The 12,338-nt window shown below is 39.7% G+C and overlaps 1 protein-coding gene across 3 annotated transcripts in view; it reads right to left on the minus strand.

Moving 5' to 3' along the window:
- Positions 1–12,338, minus strand: part of slc24a4b (solute carrier family 24 member 4b) — a 55,363-nt gene that overhangs the window by 15,856 nt on the left and 27,169 nt on the right. For 2 of the 3 annotated variants that reach the window (XM_035950432.2, XM_035950431.2), the window contains exons 1-8: positions 6,966–7,040; positions 6,752–6,855; positions 6,004–6,078; positions 5,870–5,895; positions 5,308–5,361; positions 2,453–2,604; positions 1,711–1,775; positions 1,260–1,365 (exon numbers count right to left, since the gene is read on the minus strand). In XM_035950432.2, the coding sequence (XP_035806325.1) occupies positions 1,260–1,365; positions 1,711–1,775; positions 2,453–2,604; positions 5,308–5,361; positions 5,870–5,895; positions 6,004–6,078; positions 6,752–6,855; positions 6,966–7,011 (628 nt within the window). In that variant the 5' untranslated portion in view covers positions 7,012–7,040. Of the gene's footprint in view, positions 1–1,259; positions 1,366–1,710; positions 1,776–2,452; positions 2,605–5,307; positions 5,362–5,869; positions 5,896–6,003; positions 6,079–6,751; positions 6,856–6,965; positions 7,044–7,148; positions 7,240–8,723; positions 8,801–12,338 lie in introns of those variants that run through there. The other variant, XM_055015910.1, reaches the window with a different exon arrangement.

Here is a 12,338-nt window from a genome sequence, read left to right on the forward strand (position 1 = left end):
CTTATTATGCATGCACCAATGCATAGATTAACTTTGTAAAGAGATCTGGCATAAACATTTCCTCTTGTGAAATTCATTACCACTTCAGGAGCAAGTGGGTCTACACCCCAGAGACTGGCAGAAGAATAGCAGTATGCAAGCAGAAAGAATTGGCATTACAGCAGCACAACACTGTTGACAACAAGCAAGAATAAGTTTAGTAAGGCTAAACAGACAGGCATATTAACACTGAGTCAAAGTGGGAAGAATTTAATTTCTCAGAAGGGTTAAATGCCACTGATTAGAAGCTTTAGAAAGATGAGAGAGGAAGAAGTGGAGACCTGTGGCTAGAAGATGTTATTTGCTTTGGCAAAAATATGCATAGAGCAACTTGAATGATCAGTTTTGGTGATATATAGAGTTGTGTTAAATGTTCTTACAGGTGTAGTATCTAACTTGAGATATGTGTTGCTTATCACAATGGAACCTGAGACGTGTGTTGCTTATTACAATGGAATGTGTTTTTCTGTCAGAGGAACCCAAAGCAGTGTTTAGATAGGGGTTCCTATGCTTAGGATGTTGATCAATGGGGCTCTTTAGGAGCCACAAAGTCTGAGGGGTTGATTGACGGAGCTCTCTGTTTCTACCAAAGTCTTTTAACAGGAACCATAAGTTATGATCTCATACTTGACCAGAGCATGTAAAAGTGACCACAGGTCTTTGTTCGGGAAGGTTCATTTGGCTGAATCCTTCCAGGCAGTCTCTGTCTGATTGATGCTGTTCTTCCTTATAATAAACCTATTATTAAGTAAGTCAGTGTCACAGGATGTTTCTTCTTCACCTGCACATCATGGACGTCTGAGAAACCACAACACAGGCATGGCCTGTTAAGTTCTTGCGAGTGATTATGCTAACTGCAGCTGGTGACTTCTCTAGGTCAATTTAAATAGGGCCCATCTGATCATTCGACTCAGCCATAAACGCCACAGTGGTAAAGTCTGAGGAGCTCAGCAAAGACCTAAAAAAAGCAAATCATTGACTGACAAGTCATAAAAGTCACTTGGAGCTTTTTAAAGCAGCTACAGATGACCAAATAATCAGTAAAAAGTGCATGGTACAGTTGCGTCACTGACGATCATGAAGAAAACCCAGGCTATCACCTGCTGCTGAGAGACACTTGGTCAGGATGGTCAAGAGACAACAGAAAAGCAGATCTGAATGAATTAAAAGCTGCAGGAACACAGGTGTCAGTGTCCACAGTCAGGCGTGTTTTACATTACCATGAGCTGAGAGGCTGCTGTGCAAGATCCTCTGAAAACAGCACCTTAAAATTTGAAGTTCACTGCAGATCACATGGATAAAGAAAAGCCCAGCTGGAGGAAAGTTCTGTGGTCAGAAGAAAAACAATGTAGCTATTGGGCCACAATGACCAGAAATATGTTTAGAGAAGAGAAGATGAGGCCTTTATTCCCAAGAACACCAAGAATTACATCAGTATGTTATGATAGTATGATAGTAGTATGCCCTGGAGCTGTTTTGCTGTCAGTGGGCCTGGTGTTTTACACAAAGTAAATGGAATACTGAAGAAGGAGGATTACCTCCACATTCCTTAGGAAAACCTAAAATCATCAACAGTAGGCTGACCTCCTCAATGCCCTGATTTAATATCCATCAAAAACCTGTGGACTGTGATGAAGAAACAAGTCTGTGTCAGAAAGCTGGCACATTTACCTTAAAAGTACCAATTCCGTCAAGAGAAGTGGTCAAAGATACAACCAGAGGCTTCTGAATGGCTACTAAAAAAAACATTCAAGGTGAAAATGGGTAAAGGACATTTAACCAAATATTAGCATTGCTGTATGTATATTTTGGACCCAGCAGATTTTATCATATTTCTTGAAGACTTGCAATAAATCTATGAAAGAACTAAAATTCCTAATAAATTTTTGTGGCAATGATGCCTGTGTTTTAATTATTCCTCCACAGATATTTACGACTTGTAATAGTCACAGAAAGCTCAAAACTTCCATGATAGACATGGTCTTCACAAGTGTATGTAAACTTTTGTTTACAAATGTACATGTTACCATTTTCAAAATCCCTTAAAATCCTTGACTAGCCATTTCCTCTTGTTGGCGGCCTGTATGCTAAGCTAAGCTCAGCAGCTATAGTCAAAGGAAATGCATGAGTGTGGTATTGACCTTCTCAACTAAGCAGGAAGCAATGATTTGAATGATTGTTTTTGAAAAATGTATACAGTTTAAGTTCAAGCAGTTCAAGTTAGTTCAGCAGAAAGAAGCAAAAGTATAAGCCACAGAATCTTTAACAGTAGGACACACCCACAATCTTCCACATAATCAAAGGGAAATGATCTAGTTCTATTTCATGGGCCAGGACTCCCTTCTAACAAACAGCTCTCTAATTTCCTAGCAGCACACAGTGATGGGTAGCCAGCCTGTCTGATTAACCTTACCTGTTGAGAGCAAAGGTGATGACGGGTCGTCATCCCAAACATAGTCATAACTAGTATTACCATCCTCCATCTCACTGCTCGCCGCTGCGTTACCATTGGCCACGTTTTTGCTCGACTTCCCCATGAAAAATTTCTGCATACTGGAGTTGAATCTAGTAAACAGATGGAACATAATCCCTTAATTAGAGATACAGAAATTGTTCTGCTGAGTCTAAAAAACAAACAAGACAGGACATTCAGTTAAATTATATTTATGTGGTGCCAATTCACAGCATATTTCATTTAATATTACTGTACATAGTGAGGTAAGGACCTTACAAATTTTTAACAAAGAACAAACAACAATCCAAAGTTTCCTTTGAAAATGAGCAAGTAGTTGGCGGTGGTGGGAAGGAAGCAACAAAAAATCCAATCCCCCCCGACAGAACCAGGCTCAGGGAAGACGTCCATCTGCCTTGACCAGTTGGGGTGAGAGTGGGGATGAGGGGAGTGAGCTATATCAGGATAGGAGATGGATGGATTAAGAGTCAAGGTTTCTCACCAGCCTTAAAGAAAAGGTATGTTTGGAATAAACTATGCATTAATTAGCCAAGATAACCTGTTTAATTTAATTTCTTCCATAGAATTTGCATTTATAGCAGCCCAGTTTCTGAAAAAAAACAGCATCTGCATTATTCTACAATGTACAAAAATTGGTTAATATGCTGCTTCACATTGGAGTAGAAAGAGATGAGAAAGTCCAAAGTGTTCAGAGAAGGCAGTCACAAGGCTTTCATCAGCCACACAGGTCTGCAATGAGACCATTTGGATGCTATTACATAAAAATGGATCACAAATACTGAAAACCCTGGTGCTGCCTTTGAACATAATGCATGCAGAGGTACACAGCATTACCAGAGCTACACTATCCTCTCGATACCTTCAGAGACCACCATTAAAGCCAAAAAAATGTCTGATTACACTTTGAAAGACAGGATTTAGTGCTACTATTTCAGTTTAGAATATAAAGCATATTCCAAAGTATGATGCATTTTGTAGACTGCTGAGCAAAAATAAAAGGTACTGACAAATGAGTTAAATATGACAAACTTTTCCTTTAATCTTCAATAAGTGTCCCATAAATGCTTTATTAACCTACACCAGACAGTGCGTTATATTAACCATCCATGTAGGGTGAGCTACTGTAGTGCAGCCTCACTGCATTAATGTTTAAAAAGTACCGACTTTAGCCAGCTTTCAGCTTTTAAGAATTTCTTTTAGGAATAATACATTTTTATCATATTTTATCAAAGATGAGCTTGTAAAGGTATTCAGCTAATGCTACAATGAGTTAACATAATCAGAAAAAAAGATATACTGCAAGCATTTGTAATATTATGTAATATTAAGGAAGAATAAAGTCATTGACTTATTTCTAATGTGATGTTTGAAGATGGAGAAGAGACAACCCAAGACAATGTTCTGAACACCGCATTTGTCAGAATTGGTACACTCTGGAAAAGTCATTAGTTCTATTTTTAATACATAGTAGTATACTTCATCAAGCACATCTTAAAATAATTGTAATGAGTTAACATTCAAAGCATTTTTTTTAATCATTTTGACATTTGTCAGATTTTCCCTCTGCTGTTATTTGACAGTTTGCATGCTATTTGCTGAGAAAAAAATATCACGGGTCACCTCAGAGCACTGATGGTGCTATATAAAACCCACTCTACTCCATTTTGACTGGAACCGCCCAAAATGGTTAGCAGATATTTTGGGAGAAGCGAGACATATGACAGCATATCCTACAGTAAGCACTTCTTTCCTCCAAATGAGAAAGGAGAGGAGTGATCCGTTTAAGCCTGTGCTCTTAGCCACTGCAGACTGAGAAAGATTAAACTCTTATGGCAGGGAGAGAGCAGGCTGCTGCTGAGTGTAACACAGATTACCAGCTGGACAGAGACAGCAGCACAGGGAATTGTGGTTGGTATTCAGTTTGGACTGTAAAGCCACAAACATGGCCTGATGGAGTCTGTTTATGTTGAAAGTGGACAGATAGGCCTGCAGTAAAAAAGGCAGCAAACAAGAAGTTTGGAATTTATTTTTTTCAATTCTTTCAAAACTGTAAAACAATAAATAAATAGCAAAACACTGCAGCTTATCACATTCCTAATCATATTTGAAAATTATATTACAGGTGGATTGAAGTGTCTTCTACTAACAGAATATGCTGTTAATCAGGATTGTGCATCAGTATGACGATACACTGAAAACAGAAATTAGGCCCTTGGTGCAGATGTAGGTGTATGCTTTTCATTAGTAGTGAATTAAGTTTCCTAATATGTCGACTGTTTAGACTTTATAAAGAATTTCAAACAGAGTGAGTTGATTTCAGTGATCTTGTGTGACTGTTAAGCTTGTGGTAATATGATGAGATTGCTTAAAGACTGTAGATAGTAGAACTTAAATGACGTATGTCTGAACACCTCGACTGTTACAAGGCCCAACAAGACTAGCATAGCAGAGTGACTTCAAAGAAAAACCCACTTTCATCCTTCTGTAGATTTGGAGTGAATTGCTGTTTGAAACTAAATGACTAGAATGTCAGACAATTTACCAACCTTCAAATGAGAAAAAGTAAAATGCATTTTCCATGTGTCAAATTTTGCATTTTGTTGTAACGTATGCATGTAAAAGTATTTTCCAGCAGACGGCTTCTGAATTGACTGGTTGGGGATCCTCCTCTCCAGCTGAAGACCCACTGTTCTGAGCTGGTTCTACTCACCAGCTCATAAGTATTGGTGTGTAAGAGTGTGAAGCAGAATGCATTATCATTCTAGTGTTATATTCCAAGAACATGCAGAACTCACTTCATGACGAGGATGTATCCTGCATACATGACTACCAGCACCAAACTCTCCCACCTGATGAAAAAGAAAGATACAGAATGAAGGACAGAAGGACAATGTAAAACACAATGCTTTGTGAATTTTTGCTTCTATGAGGTCTGTACATGTGTAATGCTTGGAGCTGCCGGCCTTATCTGCCAGCTAGAAATGTGATATGGGAGCATTATCAGAAGATGGCTTGGGAATTTAAAAATGAAATTACATCTCCAAAGCAGAAACCAGCAATGCTTGACACTAACTTAAGTGGAAACAAATGTCTTAACTGCAAACTCTTTTAAGCTTGCATTTTACTTTTGTGGTGAAGAGACTATTAGTAAAATGGCCAAAAGTTACACTTACGAGATAAGTGGAAATTATTTGCAACTATAGCACAGTAGTGTTGAATAATGCCAACTACAGTTACATCCATCTAGCACTTGCTGAAGGTCATCATGGGCTACTGACAGAGCATTTGTGTTTTCCTGTTGGAATTAAAATAAGCAAAACATGCAAACAACTACACCAAACCAGAAAAGTAACTTACCAAACTATCTTCTCATCGTAGATGAACTAAAAAATTGAGGGGAAACACATCTTTTAGATTACGACAAACATTTTCAAAGAAGACATTCACAGTTGGGATCATCAATGAATGCATGCATGCATGCAGCAACTTACTGCAATCAAAGCCACAACAGACAGGATGTAGTAGAAGGAGTCCCTGAAAACAGCCCACCAGGTCAGCATCACCACCTAAAAATTCACAGGAAAAAGTCATCTTTGAGATTTACTTTAACTCTACCTGCTTACAATTTGAGATTGGCATTTTTTTGGTTTATGTATGTATGTATGTATGTATGTATGTATGTATGTATGTATGTATGTATGTATATATATATATATATATATATATATTATATATATATATATATATATATATATATATATATATATATATATATATATATAATCATTAAAATGTACACTATCATTCAAAAGTTTGGGGTAACCCAGGCAATTTCATGTGTTCTATGAAAACTCACATTTATTTATGTACTAACATAATTGCACAGGAGTTTTATAATCATCAATTAGCCTTTCAACACCATTAGCTAACACAATGTAGCATTAGAAGAGACTCTGTACCCCTATGGAGATATTCCCTTAAAAATCTGCCGTTTCCAGCAAGAAATAGTCATTTACCACATTAACAATGTCTAGACTGTATTTCTGATTCATTTAATGTTATCTTCATTGGAAAAAACTGCTTTTCTTTCAAAAATAAGGACATTTCTAAGTGACCCTAAACTTTTGAACGGTAGTGTAAATAGACTGGACAAGCTAAGAGCTTGGACAAGAATCACAGATTTTCGATCCTCCAGAGTGATGAAGCAGCTGCAGCAGTACGATACGCATACACACACACCTGTCCTGCAAAGATGCCACAGACACCAATGATGCATAGGATGTTGAAGACTGCTGAGCCAACGATGGTCCCCACTCCCACATCACCGTGGGTGATGAAGACGCCTGCACACAAGGAGGCAGCCAGTCAGAATCAGTGGTGACACCAGCCATCTGGTTATGTCTTAGTGTATACACCTGTGTGTGTGTGTGTCTGTGTGTGTCTGTGTGTTTACCAATGACAGATGCAAAAAGCTCTGGTGCAGAACTGCCAGCTGCCATGAAGGTAGCTCCTGCAACATCTTCACTCAGATCTAAGTTTCTGCGGGCGGGGGGGGGGGGGGGGGGGGGGGGGGGGATTGCTTGGTTTACACAGACAAACCAAAATTGCAAAAATGTGACCTGAAAAGATAAAAGACGACAATTCCTCTGTACCTCACAGACCTTCTCCAGCGATGTAACAAAGTATTCATCACATGTTATGGCAAGGGCCAGGAACATGTAGAGCGTCTACAGACAGAATCAGCAGAGTTATTTGAATAGTGCATGTGTGACAAGGAGAAGACAGATAAACGGACACAAAAGTATGCGTGCTTGTACAGATACACCCCATGTCAGCAGAAATTAGCTGAATTAATAGAGCCAGGGCTGAGAGAAACCTTTTCCTGCTAAAGTACGGGTAATCTCAGAGCACTACAGCATCCAAATAAAGGTAAAACTGCATTAAATTCAACTGTGAATTCAGCAATGAGCCATTTTCTTGTACAATGCAAAAAAAATCTACAGGATCTACATACTTTTGCCGCTGCTAGCAGCCTATTTCAGCAGCTGAAGAAAAATCTATAAATTATAGATCAGGTGTGACAATGTCAGGGCCCAGCAACTCTGGCAGGCATGCTCTGCTCTATGCTATCCACGGGGGGCAGTCAAGGACTGCAGCATGAACAGGCCTCTCACGTATTTTATCCTCCTCCCAGCAGTAAAGTCACGCCAATATTATTAGGTTACATTTCAAAGAACTACAATGCAAACCTCAGTTTAAAACTCACTTATCACATCTGTAAACCTGTCCATAAAAAGTAGACAGCAAGGGTTAGAGCAGCAACTGATGTCAGTGAAAGCCTACCACATCCATCCATCCATCCATCATCTATACACCCCTTAATCCTCATTAGGGTTGTAGGGGGACTGTAGTTAATCCCAGCTGAGTTGGGGTGAAGGCAGAGCGCACCCTGGACAGGTCACCAGCTTTTCACAGGGCTACAGACAAACAATCACACTCGCATTCAAACCTACGGACAATTTGGAATCACAATTAACCTCAGCATGTCTTTGGACTGTGGGAGGAAGCTGGAGTATGCGGAGAAATCCTATGCATGTACAGGCAGAACATGCAAACGCCATGCAGAAAGATCCCAGGAAGACCAGGACACGAACCGGGGATCTTCTAGCTACAAGGTTAAAGTGCTAACCACTAATCACTGTGCGGCCCAGCCTACCACATGTTAAGTGCATTATAAGCTGAATTTCGACTTATTAATTGCTGCATTTCATGAGAGGAATTTTGCTTTGGTTTAGATTTTGTTGTATTCCTTTCACTTGCAGTTGGCATGTACTGTCATACTATGTGTATATTGATTTGTCTTCTTGCTCCATTACACAAGTTAGGAACAGGCACTGAAACCAGAAAAATAATTAGGAAGAATGCATTGTCATGTGACTACATGCAACAGCACAGGAAAAAGATATGCTTGAGCCACATTCCATTTCCATTTGTTTTATGATCCAAAATTCTAATTAATTTCATTATCCTCTTGTCATCTCCTTATATTGTCCTCGGTGAATACTGTGTCTCAGTTTGAAAACAGAAAATTGAATTGAAAATCTTTCTTCAGATTTCATTCTAATCATGTGTTTTATCATTAGAGCAATTAAAAAATCCTGTGACTATTGTACAATCTGAGAGAGAGACAGAGCCACCCACACACTCTTACCGCCACAATGTGCAGCATAATGGCTCCACTCTTTCGTTCATCGTTGGTGAAAAGGTCATCAGGGAACTCGTGTATTGCTGAGGAGAGAGGAAATGTCATGGTCACCACACATCAGCAGCATGACTGTGAGGTACATGTCCCCGCCCCACCCTACCCCGAGAAGACTGCGTGACTTCATGATGGGTATCGGTCTTAGAGGCACATGCTTACACTGAATTACTGTGGTTGTGTCATTTGTGTTCTATGTTTTTCCACTTGATTACCTAACACTGCAAAATGTCTAGTATAGTATCTAGTATAAAAGCTGGACCCCATAGTCAGAGAGGATCAAATGCAAAGTGAACAGCAGCCAGTGATTATCATCTGGAAAAAAAAAGTTGGAAACTCAAAATCAAGGACTTTGAATTTTATAAGGAGTTGAAATGGTTCAAAATGTTTTTGAAATAGTCTTCAAATTGCAGTAGGTCACACCACTGAGCAACCAATGACTTAATACCTGTGCAGGAGAAAAAAAGAACAACTGTCAATCACAACATCTCTTCAAAACTGATATAAAAAGCTCAGGCTATATTAACCCTTTGAAAACCACAGGGATCACCGGTGACGCCGCGGCGCATGTGTATTTCAAATTGCTGTAACTCCTCGCTACTTTGTGCAATTTTAATCATTCAAACTGCCTCTGAAAGCTGTGAAACGGGGCTTTCTGGAGCTATTACATGCATTTCGGTAATGACAGTGCCGTGTGGGGAGAGGGAGGAAATGAGTGGAAATGAGGAAGTGAGTATTACAGTGCTAGAAGGGTTAAGAGCCTGAAGTCATGCAGAATTTAAATAAAGCAGGCAGAAAAGTGTCCCATGCTGAAGCCTCATTATCCATCATCTGGAGCTCCAGCTGGAATGCAGAGTGATCATGGTACAACCATACAGCTCAGATCTGAGCACAGCTACTCCATAGTGTACCTGGCTGGAGACGGAAGGTGGACGTCTCCATGATGACAACTAACATCTGTGGGGAGCGGCCTCTGTCCATTTTGTTCCTGTTGGACCTGAGCTGGAGGCTCACATTTCATCTCCTGTTTTGACAGGCCTGCAGCATTTCTAACACATTACTTACACAAGCTACACAAATCTCTCAGCTACAGTTAGACTTCTACTGCTAGCAGGATAAACAATCTTCAGTCACGCTAGCAGCTCTGTGAGGCTCTACCAAGCTAGCGCTGTGCAGTTTTACTGTGTTAGAAAGTTGATATTTGTCACTTAGCACTAAACAATGTACAGAAGATTGTTTGGTGGTACAAGATGAAAAAAAAAAAAAAAGAACCATCTCTGGATTACAATTCTTCTTGAGCAGGGCACATTTTGTCCTCCCCCTTCTTTGGAAGAACTTCATAGTTTCTGCTGCCTCAAGAGAGCAATCCTCAAGGATTTAACTCACCTGGGCCACTACCTGTTTGAACTGCTGCCATTAGGCAGAAGATACAGGTGCTTGAGGGCAAAGACAAGAACAGTTTCTTCCCAGTACCAATCAATGCTTTAAACATTGCTATGAAATCTGTGTAAATTCTCAGTCATCCTGAATATGCAAATACAACTGCACTATTAAGGACTGTGCAGTATCTGTTGAATGTAGATGTCTGGTTGGGTGTGTCTGAAAAGTGCTTTATTAGTATATATGTTATATTATGTGATATTACCATATTTGTTTATCTTTGTTATTCTATTTTAACTTACATTGTTTTCTTGTAAGATTGCACTTAATTTCATTGCACAGGTTGCAATGACAATAAAGATATTGAATTGAAAAGTATGTACATATCAGCCCACACGAGTTGCTATAGTGACACTGGACAAAACAAGAAAAAGTGAGGTCAGGATTCATCCTCTGAGGACCATATAAAACCTCATGGCAAGATATTTCAGTTGGGACCAAAGATAAAACAAAAAAAAGAAGGGACCGTTCAAAAATTCTACTTCACAAGTAATATCAGAGAAAACTGCTGCAGTCTGAGATAATAGAACAAAAAATAAAGACAAGATTCAGGACCGGAAGTCGACGTGACCAAGATGGCAGCATAGCGGCGGAGCTTTGACACCGTGTTTTAACCTTTTTTTTTTTTTTTTTTAAAAAAAGAAACCCTTATAACTGCTATCATCTCATAAGAAAGTAGTGACAAGGTCATGCCAAAACCACTAGGCGGAAAGCAGTGTGAACTTTTCACTCGTGGATGAAAGACAGGATATGACAAACACTCTCACAACACTGAAGGACACAGTTAAAGAGATAAAACAAGATGTCGCGAGCAATACAGCCCGCATCGACCAGGCTGACACCCGCATTGATGAGACAGAAACGGCGCTGGAGGAAACTGAAATAGCGCTGAAATCGGCTATCAACGAATCTCTCTTCTGGACCCAAAAACCCAAGACCTAGAGAACCAAGATAGGAGAAAGAACTTGCATATCCTTGAAATAAGAGAGGGAGCTGAGGGAACACAGCCACTCACTGACTTTATAAAAGAAATGTTACCAGCATGGATGGGGCTGTCACGGCAAAAGACATTCACGTTAGAATGAGTTCACTGTACATTGGCTCCCGGGAGATCGAACCAAAACAGGGCGGTATTGGTGCAGTTCTCACTGCTTCAAGAGAAGGAGTTTGTCTACCGGGAGAGTAGAAAGAAGGAGATCAAACACGACGGGCTAAAAATCACTTTTACTCAGGACTTTTCAGCAGAAACGGTACGTGCTCGGAAAGGATTTCAACCCGTGATAAAGAACTTTATCATCATCAGTGCCTTCCGGGGGTTCCAGTACAATCCGTGCAAGCTCAGGATTCTGTATAGAGGCAAGATTCACCTTTTTTCAACACTGCAGGAAGCCGAAGATTTCTACAAAGAAATCCTGCAAGCAACGGCAGATACCTGTAAGGAGTGAACTGTGAAAAAGTCCTGAAGATATAGTAGAGACTGAATAAATTCATTCAGTAGCTACGAATTACGAATATCAATAACAGGTCGAATCTAGAACATATAATATACAGCTTTTACTTTATAATACTGACAGTTAAGTTGCTCGTGTGTGTTTTTGTTATCACACTGAAGTAAGTGGGTTTAGATATATCTCAAGTTGATGTTGGCAATAAAGATTTAAGTTCTGAAAGATAAAATTATGCTATTGATAAGGGTTAAGAGATATACTCTCAAATAACACGGCTGAGGAATACTGTTATGGATGGGATCACGTGAACCAGTTGCTCCTCAATTTTATGGATCAGCATTCTGGTAATACACTATGTTCAAAGGGGAGAGGTGTGCATTTCACTGGAGGGAATACACTTGTTCAGTAGGGTATGTTCAGAATAAGTTTTATGGTGTGTGTGTGACTTGCACCAGTATTGTCATAATGTATGTGCATATGTGTACACACACACACACACACACACACACACACACACACACACACACACACACACACACACACACACACACACACACACACACACACACACACACACACACACACACACACACACACACACACACACACACACACAATTGGTTTTTATTTCAAAGTCCTAAATCTTCCCAGGTAATAGTAGATACAATTGTGGAGAGGC

This window comes from Amphiprion ocellaris, chromosome 12 (assembly GCF_022539595.1).
Source record: "Amphiprion ocellaris isolate individual 3 ecotype Okinawa chromosome 12, ASM2253959v1, whole genome shotgun sequence".
Classification (NCBI taxonomy): Eukaryota; Metazoa; Chordata; class Actinopteri; family Pomacentridae; genus Amphiprion; species Amphiprion ocellaris.